Source organism: Myotis lucifugus, unplaced genomic scaffold (assembly GCF_000147115.1).
Source record: "Myotis lucifugus unplaced genomic scaffold, Myoluc2.0 scaffold_20, whole genome shotgun sequence".
NCBI lineage: Eukaryota > Metazoa > Chordata > Mammalia > Chiroptera > Vespertilionidae > Myotis > Myotis lucifugus.
In genome coordinates, this window is record NW_005871068.1 from 252562 (window position 1) to 271173 (window position 18612).

At 33.2% G+C, this 18612-nt stretch overlaps 1 protein-coding gene across 4 annotated transcripts in view; it reads left to right on the forward strand.

The window, feature by feature from the left end:
• The window catches only part of CNKSR2 (connector enhancer of kinase suppressor of Ras 2), a 247260-nt gene that overhangs the window by 49076 nt on the left and 179572 nt on the right, over nt 1-18612 (forward strand). For all 4 annotated transcript variants that reach the window (XM_006085611.3, XM_006085612.3, XM_014453028.2 and 1 more), the window contains exons 3-4: nt 5597-5799; nt 14999-15086. In XM_006085611.3, the coding sequence (XP_006085673.1) occupies nt 5597-5799; nt 14999-15086 (291 nt within the window). The remainder of the gene's footprint in view (nt 1-5596; nt 5800-14998; nt 15087-18612) is intronic.

Here is an 18612-nt window from a genome sequence, read left to right on the forward strand (position 1 = left end):
ATTGCCCCCCACCCCCCACTCATGCCCTCATCCCCCTGTTGTCTGTGTCCATTGGTTAGGCCTATATGCATGCATACAAGGCCTTTGGGTGATCTTCCCCCCTTACCCCCACCCTCCTCTACCTTCCCTCTGAGGTTTGACAGTCTGATCCATGCTTCTCTGTCTCTGGATCTGTTTTTGTTCATCAGCTTATGTTGTTCATTATCACTGCTTCTTAAAAGGTTACATATCAGCAAGTTAGAAGTGCAGATATCTTCTAGTTTATGCAACAGATGTTTTCCAGTGAATATAAAGCAAATTACTGAGCAATGAATTCTGATTTACTTCTACATGCCATTATGAAATCAGGAGGTGAGATCCCGCATCAACAAGCTGAGGTGACTAGACCAGAAATTCTGCTATTGTGAATGAGGAACTGTCTTGTCTTTTTGAAATTAATGACTCTGCTGGCTTTTGTACTTTTTCTTACATCAACTGTACTTATTTCTTCTTTCAACACCTATATATTCATGTTCAAACAGTGCTACAGTGGGGGATACAATGACGAAAAAGGCATAATCTGTGCTCTTAAGATGTATGCCATCTAGTAAAGAAGACGATAGTCATTGAAAGATAATATAGATTTAAAGACAATCCCAGGGGAGTGCAGAAGGAAATTATGAACACTGCTAGGGGATCCAGGAAGTGTAGATGGGCTTTGCATTGAGGCGTTCAGGATGAGAAGATGTTCACCAGACAAAAAAAGTTGGGGGAAATTTACCTAGGCAGAAGACTATGGAGTGTTCATAGAGAAATGAGAATTTTTATTTGGCTGGTGCACAGTGGAAAGTGATGGGAAGAAAGGCAACTTATACTTTGTACGACATGATAATTCTTTGCTTAGATTTTTGGTCCTCCAATATGCTTTCTGTCCAGTGCTTAGCACATAGAGGATGTTAAATTAATGTTATCTTACTGAATGAAATTATCTGCCTTTCTCCAGGGGAACTGTCTTTTTTTTCTTGCTTACATACCCTCTGACTGATGTATCTGTTCTTGTATAAGAAGACAGATTAATTAACAAATTTATTTGCTTCTTTTAAGCTTTGGCATATTTTCATCTGCCTTGTCTTAAAATTATTCCTGATGGGAATAAATGTTTGGAAGCTAATGTTTATGTATCTGTGCAGTATATATTTATTAAGCACCAACTATATTGTTTGAACCATCTTATTCTAGAAAGAATTAAGCTGTTCATGATTTGGAGGTCTATTAACTCTTTCAAGCTGTTATGCTTTTATTTAATACTAGAGGCCCGTTGCACGAAGAGATTCGTGCAATAGGCCTTCCCTTCCCCTGGCTGCCAGCACCAGTTTTCCTCTGGCACCTGGGACCCAGGCCTTCGCCCTGGATGGAGCCTTCACCTTCAGTCTTCGCTCCACCGCTTTGCCCCTACGTATGCAAATTAACTGCCATCTTTGTTGGGTTAATTTGCATACTCTCCTGATTGGCTGGTGAGTGTAGTGGAGGGATGGTCAATACGAATTATCATGTCGTACAAAGTATAAGTTGCCTTTCTTCCCATCACTTTCCACTGTGCACCAGACAAATAAAAATTCTCATTTCTCTATGAACACTCCATAGTCTTCTGCCTAGGTAAATTTCCCCCAACTTTACATGTTTGTCTATTATTAGGTAAGATGCTTAATAGTAAAGCATAAATTATATATCTATATGTGTGTGTGTGTGTGTGTGTATATATACATATATATATATATATATATAGTTTAATATATAGCCCTTAATTTATGTTCTGACACCTTTTATTTGGAATTGTAGTGAATCATTTATGACAGGATAAAAATAGTTTGCATTTCATTCTTTGTGTACTTTTCATATAATAGGTAGGCATTTTGCAGGAAATTTTTGATGTCTGCAATTGCTAGGATTTGTTTCTTTGCAACATAATTGCTTGGTTCATTCATCTCAAAATAATTTCTAAAAAACTTCATTAAAGCAATCTATTTAGGACTCACTCATTTTTAAAGCAAAGTATTATGAAACCTAAACACCTGTTACATGCTACATTCAAATAAGGATCTATGAATAAAATAGTATTGACATTGTAAAATATGTGGTACCAGTATTGAATATTTTTAGTTGAGTGTTTAGTAAGACTTTGCCACTAAAATGTTAAGTGTGTTCCCTTATTCCTTTCTTCCCTGTGGTTTTGCATGCATATAATTGAAAGAGAAGAGCAGTACGAACTTATTAGCACTAGTTCCTTAAGACTAAACAGGCTATGTTGAATCAGTCCAGAGTCACAAAAGATAACTGGAAGACATCTTATTGGCCAAGTATATGAACAAATAGGTAACATAGGAAAAGAAAATAGCTGAATACATTTTATGTTCAAACTTTTTTTATGTTGTCTTTTCTATACCAATAGTAATGCCTAGTTTTTCGATGCATATCCAGTGAAAAGCCAATCTGTACTGAATAAACTTCTATTTTTATAAAGTTGAGGTAGTACATACCTCTGGCCAAAAGTAAAGAATTGCTTTATTTACCTGACACTTCTTTACATGGTAGGCAAGGGAGTGTAATTTACTGGTAACTTAGCGGGTCACAACACACTATCCCCTTTCATGAAAGAAATAGCAGGAAGATATTTGTGTTGACAGTAATTGATTTTGAGCTACTTAGATTTGAGAATTGTGATGACAAAAATTAACCTGAAAGGTCAGTTAGTCCATCCCTTTTCTTAATATAGTACCACATAGATGCTTTTGTATACAGATGAGATTCTAACCTATTTTTATAACCCTTCTAGAATTGAAAAAAATGCTTTTGAATTATTATTTTAACCAGTTATATTTGTTAGCTAGGATCAGTTTTAAGAATTTCCCTCTCAGTTTTCTACTAATCTTTTATCTCTTGCCTTTACATTCCTCTATCCTCCTCATTTTTCACGTTTTCTCCATGTAGGATATTTTTTTCAGTAGGTTTCCAAGTTTGGAGGCCTTCTCAGGGTATCTTCCCAGGTTTTGTCCAGAGGACTTTTCTATTCCCTAATTCCTGAATTGTATTAAAAATAGTATTCTCTTAAATGTAGAAGGTTCCAAAGTACTTTTACTTTGCCTTCAGATTTTTATTATTGAGATACTTATATAGATAGATATAATTTAAATTAATTTTTTATGGAAGCTAATGGCTATAGAGTTAAACCATTACCAGGTTGATTGATTAGAATCTAATCAATTCCTCTAATAAACTATTATAATTTGAGCTTATCTAAAAATTGTTATAATTTGTTTATAAATAAAAAGTTTCACATTAAAATCATTGGTATGCAAAAATGTAAAGATTGTTATATTTCAGGGAAAATGCTTTAACACAGGAAAACATCTGAAAATATTTTTAAGGACTTCAGAAGTATTTACATTTAGTTGTTATAACTGCGAATTGTTCTATCTAGTCATTAGAGCAGTGATGGCGAACCTATGACACACACGCGTGTCAGAGGTGACATGCGAACTCATTTTTTTGGTTGATTTTTCTTTGTTAAATGGCATTTAAATATATAAAATAAATATCAAAAATATAAATCTTTGTTTTACTATGGTTGCAAATATCAAAAAACTTCTATATGTGACACGGCACTAGAGTTAAGTTAGGGTTTTTCAAAATGCTGACATGCCGAGCTCAAAAGGTTCGCCATCACTGCATTAGAGAGTACCTTTTATAAACTTATACAAACATTTCCTCTTAATATAGTGACAATCTACATGAAATCTTTCAAAAGTTTCATAGATAATCCATGCTCAGATGCAATAGAATTTGAAAAGAATGTTGTTTTATTTGTGCAAGCCAAACTTTTTAACTTGAAAGAGAAAATATTGCTATTTAAATTAAGCAGCGAAAATTTAATATTCTATGATTAAAAAAACAAATCCATGGCTCCAAAAAAGATGTTCTTTTCATAAAAATGTAAATTCTCAGTAAAGAACAATCCGACTTTTATCACTATTAAATCTTTAGTGTTAACATACTTAACATAATGAAGTATTTAATGTTTATGCATCCAAACCTTCTCTAGTCCCTCCTTTTATCTCCTCTAAATTTGCTTTTCTTAAGTTACTATGGAAAAATAAACCTAAATTTCATATAGAATAGATATTTCCAATGGTTGTTGACTTAATAATATAGCTAAACTCATGTACTATTTGCTTCCCTTTTTTACTCCTTTAGTATTTTATCTTCCATTTTGTATCATTTGTTGTCACCAGGCATCCTGATGACTTATCCCATTCTGAACTCTGTCTACTCTAAGCTCTGAGCTCTTTAAGCAAACAGATAAATCTTGGGTTTTATACTTTCTGTAAAGTGATAATACTTTTAATTCTATATGGGACAGTAATGTATGTTTTGCTGAGTAGTTCAATCATCGTCATCCTTTGATCAAGTTAGCCAGCCTTTCTTAGAGATGTTTTACAACTCGCAATTAGCTGCTTTAAAATTTAATTGTAACTAAAATCTTTCCCTAAAGTTTATTTGAGGGGATCTTATAATATTTTCCTAATGAATGCGGTAGAAAAGCTTGTTTGCATTATTTCTTGTAATCCCTTTCTGCATTAATTTGTAGATAAAATATTTAGGGTAAAATAATAAACATTACTAGAAGTTTAAAAGTGAGACCAAGGAAATGAAAATGAATACACTTACCAAAAAGTCACTATGATTGCCTTAGATGTGTTTCACATTTGACTGTGAGCTAATGTAACCATGATAAAAGTAAATATAAGTTTAATAATTTATATTATAAAAAGGAGAAAGTGCATTGGTTCCCCTGAGGAAGCAGAGTTTTTCCTGGTACCATATTATAAAAGAAACTTCTTATTTGAAACATTATAGAGAGAACACAGGAAAAAAAAGTATTCTCTGATCTATTTCTTGCATCTTTTTATTGTTGGGTTGTGCTCACTTTGAGGGCAGAATTTTTCCTAGTACCTACAGTCACAATATGCACATGCTGTTAGAATAAATACTCAAAAATAATTGTTGACAATAATGAATTTCACAAGCAAATGAACTTATGTTTGGGTTTACAAAACACTTATGGATCCTTATAACCGTTCTGTCTTGGGTGGTATAGTTCCAAGATATAATGCCCTCATCTATCCATGTTCATTTTAGTGCTTTACACATTTTATTATAATTTATCTGACATTTCCCCAAATCCTCACTTGACTGGATCCATTAGACCAGGAATCCTAGCTTATCCATTTGTAACTTAATTTTTTTTTATTTCAGAGAGAGGAAGGGAGAGGGAGAGATAAAAACATCAATGATGAGAAAGAATCATTGATCAGCTGCCTCCTGCATACCCCATACTGGGCATCAAGCCCGAAACCCGGGCATGTGCCCTGACCAGAAATCAAACCAGGGACCTCTTGCTTCATAGGTCAGTGCTCAACCACTGAGTAACACCGGCCAGGCTCATTTGTTACTTTTAAGACAAGTTGCGTGGCTTGTACATAGTAAAGTGCTCAGTAAATATTTTAATGAATGAATAAAATATTGACTTTAAGCATATTCTCTTTCTTTTATAATTCAGAATTATGGCTTGGAAACAGAAAATCTAAAAACCCTTTCTCACAAGTTGAATGCATCTGCCAAAAATCTACAGAATTTTATAACAGGGAGGAGAAGGAGTGGCCATTATGATGGAAGAACCAGCCGAAAATTGCCAAATGACTTTCTGACTTCAGTTGTGGATCTGATTGGAGCAGCCAAGAGCCTGCTTGCCTGGCTGGACAGGTAAAAATCTTCCAAATGTTTCAGAAGTAATTTTCTTTGAACACCAGTTTGATTATGATATTATTTCATGTTTTCTTGTGAAAGGATTGGACAGGTAGAGACACACACATAAAAATACATGCAAATACACACATAGCAATCTATGAAGTTAGACAGTGGTGTTTTATGTTTGTCTCATAGGAAGAGGAAATGTGACAAAAACCTGAAGGAAATTATTTAAAATCATATATTTGGCTTCCATTGCTGCAAAATTTCTCAAATGTTTAGTTTGTGTTATATCATACCACGGTGATCAATGAAATCAAATGTCATTTAACATTTTGACCATAAAAATGAAATACATACTGGGGGAGGGGTTCAACCTTGTGATAACTTTAAAATCTTCAACAGAGACTTTTTTGTAAATTGAAAAAAGAAAACTGGAGTTTATATTTTGAAGATCTTTCACAGAAAAGTTTAGCTCAAGGCTAACTTGCCTATAATGATGATGTTTTTTAACAGTTTAAGTTTTTAAAAGGAAAGATGAAAAGGGGGGGGGGGAGAAAGAAATGATTTGCCAAGCTAAGGCATTTGGACTTAATGCTGAAGGCAGTAGGGGCCTATTTAGGGTCATTGTTGTGTTCTGATTTGTAAATTTTGAAGACTACTTGGGATATAGTGTTGAGAAAGATTAGAGAAGAATAAGGCTAAAAGAAGTGAAACCAGTTAAGAGGCTATTTTAGAAACTAATCATGTTGCTGCTACTATCAGTGGTTCTGATATTAATACTTCCAGCCACACACATTTAATACAGTAACAATAGGAGGGTTGTCTTTATTTTACAGATAGGAAAACTAGCACTTACAGAGGTTAAGTTCAAAACCAAATGACAATTAAGCATTGGAGCCAGGATTCAGTCCAGGTATCTGACTGCAGAATTGATCCTCTCCACTGCTCTTTATTGATACTTTTAATTAATTAGAGAGGAGCAGTGAGGATGGAAGAATGTTGGAGATATTTATACAGATAAATAAGACTTGGTAACAAGTAAGATCTAGAAACTAAGGAAAAAGGAGATATATTAAATAAAGGGCATCCTACTTGGCTGAACCAACGGATGGTAGTGCCATTATCGAAAGAGGAGGAACAGCTTATGGTGCAAGACAAATGTTGAGTTTCAGGCATTATAAATTGTGATGGCTGGAGAATATTCAAGGGATAAGGTCTTTAGAGTATTGCTGCTCATAAAAGATATATGGTTGATAGAAATTTTGGGATCATCAAAGTCATAGATATATTAATATGGTGGTGTAAGGAGAATTACAGAATTCTCTGCTCTATTTATTTTCCATAACACGCAAACCCTTCTAACACACTACATAATTTACTCATGTAGTATTCTTAATATTTTTGTCTGACTAGTCTTTATCTGACGTGTGCTTGAAAACAGCAAGGATTTTCAGCTGTTTTGTTCAGTGATATCTCAATTATCTAGAATAGTCCCTAACCTGTAGTGGATACTAAAGAAATACATTTGAGTGACTGAAGAGAACTTGGATGAGGAATGAGCTCTGTGGACCACAACAACTGAAGAATGATTAGAAGTTTAGCTATGGAGGGAAAAATAACAAGGCATAACTAGAGAGGAAGGAGAGAATTAGTTGAGAGTGGTTTCATGGAAGCAAAGGCAGTAAAGAGTTTGTTTGTTGTCTTTCTATTGAGATTTTGGTGTTGCTTTTATTTTTCAACTTCATTTAGATAAAATTGACATAACATTGTGCAAGTTTAAGGTGTACAATGTGATGATTTGATACACATTTGTATTGCAAAATGATTACCATATTAAGGTTCATTAAAATGTTCATCACCTCACATAATTACCCTTTTTGTGCAAGGGGAGAATATTTAAGATCGGAGTAAAGAGATGTAGGAGCAAAAGGAAGTGGTCAGTAGAGTCAAATGCTGCTGTGAGATTAGGTAGGTTAAGGACTAAAAATGTGTTGTAGATTAGGGAATCAGGATATATGTGACCTTACCAGCACCAGTTTAGTGTTTTTACTTAGAACTCATGAAAAGTAGAATACATGAATTGGTTGTGAGTTAAAGGTAAGCCGATAACTCCTCTTTGAAGAAATGTTTCTGTGAAATGCTTTGTTATTCAGAATAGTTTAATATCATGTTAACATCCCTTTGCATAGATTCTTAATATTTTAGTGGTGATGGAAAAGAGAAAAGATAAATGATAAGTGCTGATTCTAGTTTGGAAGCTTGACTTTGCTTCCTCCTCTTGCCATGAATTGTATGAATATCTTAACTGCTACTTGGCCAGTATACATTTCAGAAGGTCCCCAAATCAATTTAAATGTAATAGGATTGTATCTTCAACTGTGCCAGGTGAAATGTTTATTTAAGCTGTTTGTTTTCCTGACACGTAGCCCAGACTTTATTAGCTATTGTTAGTGTATTTTTATTTAACTTATATTTTATTCCTTTCATAGAAAAACATACTTTAGGTAGCAAACAAGCAAGACAACACTCCACGTGCCCTCTTGTGTCATTGTGTTCTACAAATTACAAAAAAAAACAACAACCACAAAACATGAATCAATGTTAGAAAAGCCAAAAGAGCGGTGTTCTCCAAGACCATTATTGTGAATCCCTGCCGAAATACATCTTGCAGTAGTGTAAAGAGCAGGTAACTGATAAATAGTTGAGATATTCAGCTCTGCCTCAAGCCTTGGGTAACCTTAAACTTAACCCGTTTTTATTTTATTTTCAAAATAAGGCTATAAGACCTATAGAATTTGAAGGTCTCTTCTAAACTCTAATATTCTATAACTCATGGGCCTTGTTCACAAACGCCACATGAAGAATATATATAATTTATTTCCATTTATGTAATCTCAAAGGATAAACACTAACAAAACTTATTAGTGACTTATAGAATCATGATTTAAGTCCCTAACTCTTATCTAAATAAATTTAGTTAATATTTTTGTTTGCTTAATTTTAAGTTCTAGAACAGATCTAATCTATATTTATGCTTTCTTTATATAAGGTTAAGAATATGTTTTGTCTTGTTTTATTTTTGTTTGCTTTTGAATAACTTAGAACTTACATAGTTAATTATAAAAGTTCCATAGAAATAATGTTGATCAAAAGTTCTTAATATTTTGATTTGTCAGTATAGATTTGCTTTACTTTTGATGGTTTAAAATGGCCACTGCAATCAAATATTGCTAAACATTGGGTCTTTAACCTTAGTTTATTCCTTTGCTTTATAATATGATATAATTCTGCCAGTTTAAATATGATTATTTTGTTGTAAAACAAGTTGCTTAATTTTTTAAAGCAATACATTTTTGGCATTAAAGTTTTTGTTACATTTTGGGAAGAATTTGCATGCACAGCAATATTATTGGATTTAATTGCAATTTTTATTTGATGTCACTTGAAGGGGGAGAAAGGAAAAGAAAAATAAGCAAAAATCTTTAACTCTGGAGACTGAACTAGATACTTTACATATATCAACTCATTGAACTCCCACAAAGTAGGTATTATTATCCCCATTATATATATGAGACATTAAATAATTTGCCTAAAGTCATTCATCTAGTATGAAAATTATAATTTGAATCTATTTTTATTTGATACCAAAGCCCTTCTTATTTCTTCTTCATCATTTTCCTTTGTCATGCTACATCTCCTTTTGAAAGCTGAATAATTCTTAAGGATTTTGAGGAAGTGATCCTTAGGAATGAAGCATATATATGCATTTATTTGCACTTTAGTATTTCTCTTCAAATTCTAAAAAAAATACCATTTTTCTACTTTTGTCCTTCATAATTCAAATTGCTATACAGAATTTTATTTATTGAAAGTTTATTTCTCATTCTACTTTGAAGGCATCAATGAGATATCTTTTGATATTGAAAAACTTGAATGTTTAAGGCTTAAGAGGTGGGATGCTAGGAAAAAATGTTTATAATTCATAAAAAATCCAATTCCAGTGGAACTTCCATTCAAATAAGATTTATTTTCAAAAACAAGCTCCTTAATGTTTCTTAAAAAAAAATCTAAGTCTAACAAAAAGTTTTTCTCACATTTTAAATATTGACTTGAATGAAATAGCAGACTTTCCCAGAGGAAAAGCCTCAAAGTTGAATCACAGGTGGTAGCTTTACTATTTATTTTCAATGCATAGTTTACTTGTCTATTTTTAACCTACATTCTGCTGTTATTCACACTTTATCTTTCTTGCCATTTTATATGGCTGTGCCAAATCAGTCTATACTTGGAGGTTTACAGATCACTGCATGTATCACGGTGTACAATAACATCACTAAAAATGTTCAAAAGTATTATTTATAGAAGTTTATTTTGCTATGTATGTGACAGTTTGTTTTTTCCTCTTATTTTTAGCATAAATCCTATTTCTTATTGATTCTGAAATTTCTTTCAAGCCCATTCTATTTTGAAGGGATCCATGAGATATGTTTTTATATCACTGAAAACCTTTAAAGTGTTTAAGGCATAAGAGTTAGGGTGTTTAAAAATTGGTCAGATCTACAATTATAGCCCTTTTTATTCTGCGTATCATTTCTGTCGTCTTTTTATGTCTTCTCCTAGATGAGTTTTACCAGAGATTAGTTTTCATTACATTTTTGAGGAGCTCAATTTTGGTTTTATTGATTCTATTGTTTCCTGGATTTTTACCTTTGTTTTAAATAGTAAAACTTTAGGTACTCTCACAAATTTGTATATATTTTTATAGTCATTTAGTAACAAGTATGTTGTAATTTCCCTCATGAGTTATTTAGAAATGCATTTTGAATTTCCAAGCATCTTGAGTTTGTCTATTTTTTGTTGCTTATAATACTGATTCTTTCAAATTCCTTTGTGATTCAGAATTTGGTCTTTTAAATTTTGGGTAAATGGTCTGTGTGTTTGAATAGATGCATGTTTGGAGCATGATTTTATATATTAGATCTAACTATATTAGGTCAAATGTGACAATTCAATGCTTCTATATCCCTTTTTTCTATTTGATCTAGTCTCTCTCTGATGGAATTATATCAAAATTTCATAGTATGATTGTGAACTTGTCCATTTCTCCTTATATTTTGCTGGATTAAAAAAAAATCCAGTCTGATAAATTTTGCTTTTAATAGGTAAATTACATCAATATACATTTATTTAAAAAAGAGGGTGTGTTAAAAAACAAAATTCAACTAAATAAATTTGAAGATCTAATTGGCTTTATTGAACAGTTTGTGAATTGGGTAGCATCCCATCTAGCAAGCAGAAAGGAGCTCAGGGGAGTTGTACAAATTGGAAGGCTTTTATAGCCACAGGGGTGAGGGGAGTTACAAATAAAAGGATTATTTCAGACAAAGTTACCTTGTCATAGCAGCCAGGGACTTCAGAGTTCTTATCTGGAAGATCACCTCACTGGTGCTGATCAGAAAAAATCCAGGCTGATTGTTTTAAAATTCCACTGCTGGGAGAGGCTGAAACTGCCATTAAGTGTTGGTTTTTTAGAATGGGACTTAGCATAAGTGACTCCATTTTGGGCCTGTTGTTTCTTTTTTAATAGGTGCCAAAGGAAAACAAGATTTCTGTGAAATCTTTTGCCTTATCTAAGAAAATGGTTGAACTAATATCTTCTTAGATATTGAAGCTCATTGTTGTTGGATCTTATTTCATCTCATGTGCTCACTGCTCTTACTGGGCACCTCTTTTTCCAAATATGAGCAGTGATGTAGTACTGCCACTGTTCATGGACAGCCCTTCAGGATCAGCAGTGCTGGGAAATAGTAAGGCCTTCCAGATATTCTTTTAACTGCAACATTTTAGCTTTCCTTATTAGCTTGTAGTTTGTTTAGGATTTCTTAACATTAGTAACCTTTTCATAAATGCAGTCCTTTTGTTTTAAAGCATACGAAAAATAATTTCTTGCAGCACCATAAACCTTTGCACTAGAAACACATATAAGCATCCTATTACCCATAACAGCCATTTATTGATAAGCCAAGGATTTTATCATTTTTAAAACTTTCTGGCACCAAAAAGCTTTCTTACCAGGAATTTTATTTCCTTAATTTAAAGTCACTGTGTTCTTTTTGTAAGCAGCCTGAGCTCTATCTTGGGTTTCCTTCAGAGTGTAGAACAAATTCCTCTCTTAATTTTGTTTTTGAGCTGATTATGTTCAGTTCTTCTATAGAGGTCCACTTATTTATTTCATAGATGATCATGAAGTCATGATTGAATGGTCATCTTTGGTAACTCACAGACATTGGAACCCAGTCTTTCAGCTTTTTTAATGTATGAATATAGCCAAAATCACCATACCAAACATTAATATCTGCTGGCTAAGAATGGTTCTTGGTATGGTTGCAAATGATTTGTCTTTAAAATGAAAACTTTAGAGGAATTCATTACAAAATAAAATTAGTGTTTTCCTTGGTATATGTTTACATTGTCCACCCTCCCAGCTTTCTTGATACTTAATCTTGATCGAGAATCATATTCTATTTGAAATATGAGTGGTCAGGAAAGTGGAAAAAAAACATGCTTTAGAATTCAGTTTGCTACAGGCATTCAGTCATCAATGGATTTTTCTTTTGGTATGTTTTGAAGAACAAGTGAGAGTCTCAAGTATTTATGGGAAAATCCGTGCTGTAATTCATCTCATCACTCTTGAATGAAGTTTTTAGGTTTTATTAGCAGACTTTGACATTTTCAAATCTAGCAATCCAAACTTTTTAATAATGCCAGAAGCATCTTTGAATTCTTCATTAAAATGATAGTTTTTATGCTTCAATGCAGCAAAAATAAATGGTCTTTAGGTAGCATTTTTTTATTAATGATTTTTCCTAGAAATGCTTATATTTTACATTTTTAAAAATAGTTTTATAAGGGCCTAATTTTCATTCTATAAAATTCACTTGTTTTAAGTGTACAACTTAATGAGGTTTAGTAAATTTGGATATATCCTAGCAACCATCTCTACAATTCAGGTTTAGAAAACTTCCAAGATGGAGTTTTTAAAGCTGGTCCTACTTATAACTAAGTAGGCTAATTTTTGAACTAAAATCATAGATTGATAACATATTTTTATAATTGACTTTATTTGAATTCATAATGTCTCCTTCTGTTTCAGTAATATATACATATAAAAATATACTGAGTTTTGGGATAGGAGTAAACAGATTAGTGGAAGAGAGCCCATAATAAACTGTGGTATATGGAATCATTTAGAAAACAATATGTTAAAACCACTGGAAAAAAGCATAATTTAATTAATGGTACTGTGGCTCTTAGTTAAGTTTTTGGAAAATAAATGATAGAACACTGACAGATCACTAAAATAATTTTAGGTATATCATTTATTTAAGTGGAAAACATAAATCCATAAGAAACTGTAGAAAATGTAAACAAAATGATTTCTAGATGTAGAAAGACATTAAATACTTAAAATGTGGATTAAAGTTAAAATAAATATACTGTTTGACTTTTGACTACATAAAATTTAAAAACATGACAATATATAAGATAGATGACAAACTGGGAAAAATACTTGTAACAAACAGATATGAAAAGCTGGGGGTTAATCTGTATTATGTGAATATTACATTCAAATTAAAAACAACTACTTACAAGTGATATCAAATTAAGAACAAAAACCACCAAAATGTAATAGATGATCATATACTAGACAACTCAAAAATGAAGAAACAGAAATTGCTTGGAATATGTATGTAACAAACAACAGAACTTCTAAGTACATGGAATAAAAACTTACAGAACTAGAATAGATAAATTCACAATTTTAGTTGGCTACTTCTTCTCCATTCTCTCAAAAAAAAAGATAAAACTACTAGACAGAAAGTCAGCAAGAATTAGAAGTGCTGAATAATACCATCAAGCAACATGATATAATTGACATTTTTAGAGCACTTTGTCCAAAAACAGCAGAATACAAATTCTTTTCAAGTGCCTATAGAACATTCACTAATATAGACCTGCATCATAAAATAAACCTTAATACATTTAAAAGAACTGAAATTAGAATGTATTCTTTAACCATAATGGAATCTAAGTAGAAATTAAACAACACACTTCTTAGTAATTCATGGATAAAAGAGGAAGAAGGAAAAGAAGAAATACAGTGAAATTAGAACAAATAAGTTTTGTGGCACACAGCTAAAACAGTACTGAAAGGGAAATTTATAGCATCAAATTCTTATATCAGAAAAAAATCTCAAATCAATTATCTAAGCTCCCATCTTAAGAAAATTGAAAAAAATATTTGTCAATCAACTGACATAAAGTTTCAGTTATGCAAGATGAATATGTTCCAGAGATCTGTTGTACAGCAGTGTATTCATAGTTAACAATACTATCATGTACACTTAAAATGTTGTTAATAGGGTAGATCTCATGTTAAATATTCTTACAATAAAGTAAAATTAAAGAAAATAGTAAAATAACAGCACAATAATCCCAAAGCAACAGGACGGAGCAAATAATAATGATAAAAGAGCAGAAATCAATTAAACTAAAAACAGAAACACAATAGAGAAGTCAATAAAAATTAGAAGGATAATAAAGGAATACTACAAGTAACTTTTCATGCAAAAGTTAACATTTAGATGAAGTAGACCACGTCCTTGAAAAACACAAACTACCAAAATGTATCCAAGATGAAATAGGAATAATAATAGTGCCTATATTATAAAGCTGTTTTGAAAATAATTTAGTGCATGTAAAGCATTTGGAACAGTAATTGGCACATAGTAAGTCCTTGGTAAGTATTAGCTATCATTGCTAACTCTTAATTGTGAATATCTCAAAGATATATTGTACTCAAAATCTTTCTTCATTTCAAAGTAAATTAAATGTTGCTTTGCCTAATGTACTGCTTTTTTGTTGATTTGTTTTAGATGTAATAAAGAGACCTTGTAAGAAGTACCAAAGAACTTCTAAATATTAGGAACTAAAAAAAGTGAGAAATTTTATGGAAAACAAATATTATATTACTTGACTTTAATTTTCTTCAAAGCATTTCCCTCAGTTTTTTTCTTAACAATGTCCTAAATAGTTTTATCATTATGAACAATTTATTTCACATTATTCAAAATCTTATTTTAGGCTATTATAATTTTTGGAGCCTTTCTTGGAATTTTTGGAATCACAGTTTTTCTTTTTTCCTTTATAGGTCACCATTTGCTGCTGTCACAGACTATTCAGTCACAAGGAATAATGTCATACAGCTCTGCTTGGAACTGACAACAATTGTGCAACAGGTATTAGCTGACAAATTTTCCTTCTATTAATTTATTAGCTCTTTAATATTCTATCAGTGTGAAGTATTCCTGTTTACCAAGAGTTAAGCTATGGGTTTAGGAGTTTCTCATTCAAAAACAAATGATTCTAAAGAAACCAAATATGTAATTATTCATTGGAAAATTATTCATATAGCCCAATAAACAAGGTTTTTATTTACTGGAAGATGTGAAATTAAACTGAACCTCTAGAGGCACTATTATAATATGATCATCTCTTATTAGTTTTACACTTTTTCATAGGGTTGACTATATTGACTTCAGAAAATGAAATTGTCCCATTTGAATAACAATCTGAGACTTTTGCTCCGGGACACCATTATTTCCTTATTAGTTTCACTTATATAGGCAAACATACAAACAAATGTACACAATAGCCTTTAACACTTACATGATCTACTTACATGACCTGATTTTTTACTTTGGATATTATCTATGTCAGGTATCTGCAAATCAAATGCCTTCAGAAGTGCAATAGCTAATATGAAAATGTGCGAACCAAGCCTGGCATCAGATATGGAGAAATGGTAGAGAGGTAAATTGGCTACTATATATCCTACAAAAATGTATTTAAATCTAAAAACAAAAACACACTTGAGAGGTCTGAGGCCTGCAGCCACCACTCTATGTAAGGCTGCTGTCAGCCTCTTGCTGCTGTCAGAATGCTATCTATTTGTTAACCTATCCAATGATGCAGAAATAGGGAAAGCAAAGGATGAAATATAAAAATACAAAGATTATTGGGGAAATTTGTGAATTAATTTATCCTTTTACTCCCTATTCTTTATTACCAGGGATAATTAAGAGTTTCTCTTATCGCCTGTATTTTCTCTAACAAATAAGAAATTTTATTAATATAGATTTAAATGCTTCAGTATATTTTATGTTGTATTGTATAAACTTTATTTGTACCATTTCTCTGAAACTGCAGGTTTAAGATGTCATTCATTACAAAAAGGATAGTAACTTTGTGACTTTTAGTTCTGGAATACATCAGACATTGATCACGATTATATCATGGCAGTGAGAAGGTCGACAACTCATTGCTGTGAGACATGCATGAAGATGGTGAACATTTTATGAGCTTTGAAGTACCCTAACAGTCTCACTGCATGTCTTCATACTTTGTATCAATAAATTTCCTTTCTGAATTTCAAAAATCTCAACTATGTAATAGGAAAAAGAGTGGCATTTTAGAACAAGTTCAGCAAACCTTTTCTGTAAAAGGCCAGAGTAAGTATTTATGGCTTTGTAGACTATAAGGTGTAGGCTACCTTGTCTGATGCAACCACTCAGCTCTGCTGTTGTAATGCAGAAGCAGGTGTGTGTGTAAGTGTAAGTAAATGAATGGGCGTGGCTATGTGCCCTTAAAACTAATTTCACAAAAATAGGCAAAATGATGCATTTGGCCCATGGCCCTTAGTTTGCTGACCTCAGTTCTAGGGCAGTGCTAGTCCAGTATGGTCTGCTATCCAGCAGCATTCTCATCATAAGGAAACTTGCTAAAAATTCAGATTCTTTGGAAAGCAACTCAAAGTACTATGGGAGGTCCCAGGGACTTGCACCTTCACTAGTGTTCTAAGTGACTCTGGTTTTCATACATTGTTCTAGTGCACAGGGGTAAAAGAGCAGTTATATAACCTATAGGTAATTTTCCTTATAGTTCTCTATAATTAGTGAAATTTCTTCAAAAATCTGCCTTCTAAAGCTCTATTTCTTCTAAAGGCATTAAAATTGACCAGAGATTTGCGATGTGGATAACAGATTATTAGTTTCTTCCATTTTACTGTGAAAGACATTCCCTCTGATTTAAGGGTACTTATTGCACAGTATTAGGATAATAATTGTTCATAGTCTCTTAATATTGGGTATGTGCTCAGCATTCTATATACAAACACTCATAATAATATAATATTAGCACTTACCTACTACATATCAAGATCTGTGATAACTGTATTATATTTATTATTACAGCTTTTTATTTATACACTAGAGGCCCAGTGCACAGCTGGGGAGGAGCCTGAGCATGGGCTGGGCACTGTACCGCTCCCACTCAATCTGGTGCACTGAGCCTGCCACTGGTAGTGTTGCCACGGAGGCGAGGCAGGAGAGGCTCACTCCGCTGCAGCTGCACTCACCAGCCATGAGCCCAGCCTCTGGTGCCCAGTCAGCTGAGGGGCACTCCTGCTGTGAGAGTGCACTGACCACCAAGGGGCAGCTCCTGTGTTGAGTGTCTGCCCCCTGGTGGTCAGTGAGCATCATAGCTACAGGTCTACCAGTTGCTTAGGCTTTTATATATATAGATGAGACCCAAGATAATTGAAATACCATGGAATTAAATAGGAGAGCCAAAGAACATTTATGTACAGCCATGTACACAGACAACAGTGGGGTGAAGTTCAAAGGAAGGGGGGTAAGGACTAGATGGAGGTGGGCAAAGAGGAAGGAAATGGGGACATCTATAATAGTGTCAACAGTAAAAATGTTTATTTTTTCAACATTTCATACCTGAGAATCTCATACTTGTCAGTTTTATGAGAATGTAATCCATTTTATGTCGAACTTCCAAAATAACTTCATTTCCAAGCATAATTATGACAGAAAGTGGGTGTTTTCCTCATGTCTCTTCCAAACATCTGGATCTGATTGGCCAGTTTTAGGTTTACTTTTGAATAATTGGCCAAGTCTTTGTTACCTTATAAACCAAGAGTGCAAATTGAAGTGGCAACTATGATAACCAAAGAACTCATATGAATATATGCATATTCCATGGACACAGTCGTGTGGTGAAGGCCTGGGGATGTGATGGGTGCAGAATGGAGGGGGTCAATAGGGAAAAAAAAAGGGACATCTGTAATAACTTTCAACAATATAGATAAATTTAAAAATAAGAAAGAAATAATAAATGGCAACTATGATCATATTTCTCGAAAACCTTGAAGGAGAGTACTCAGGTGTATTCATTTTCACTTAATTCATACATATCTAATGTTTTCCAATATCAAGAGGGGTTAAACAAAATTATCTTGAGGAAAATTTACCTTTTATCTTTTATGTATAGACTGAAGTCAGGATGGAATTAACCAATGTCACCCCAATCAAGTCAATAAAAAGTTTTTAAAAATAAGAAATGTAGTTTTTTTTATATTTAAAACTCACAGATTCCAGAACAGACCTTTGTCACTCTCACCTTCAGAAGTTACATTGAGATGAATAGGTGAGAGGGAGCTGTTACCGGCATCCAGAGATCGGCTACTAACCCAGCGGCTACTAACCCGGAGGCAACGACTCGCAAGCAATGCGACTATTCAAGCAACAGCGGCCTCCTGATCACCACACGCTCTGCCTGGGGAACAGTTGCTGTGTGTGAAGCCTCCCTCCACCAGCCAGAAGAGCCACCACAGCTGTGAACAGCACCCACCAGAGGCCCTGCTATCAACAGAGGAGCCGCTGCTACCACAACCGCCCAAGGAGCAACCACAGCCCG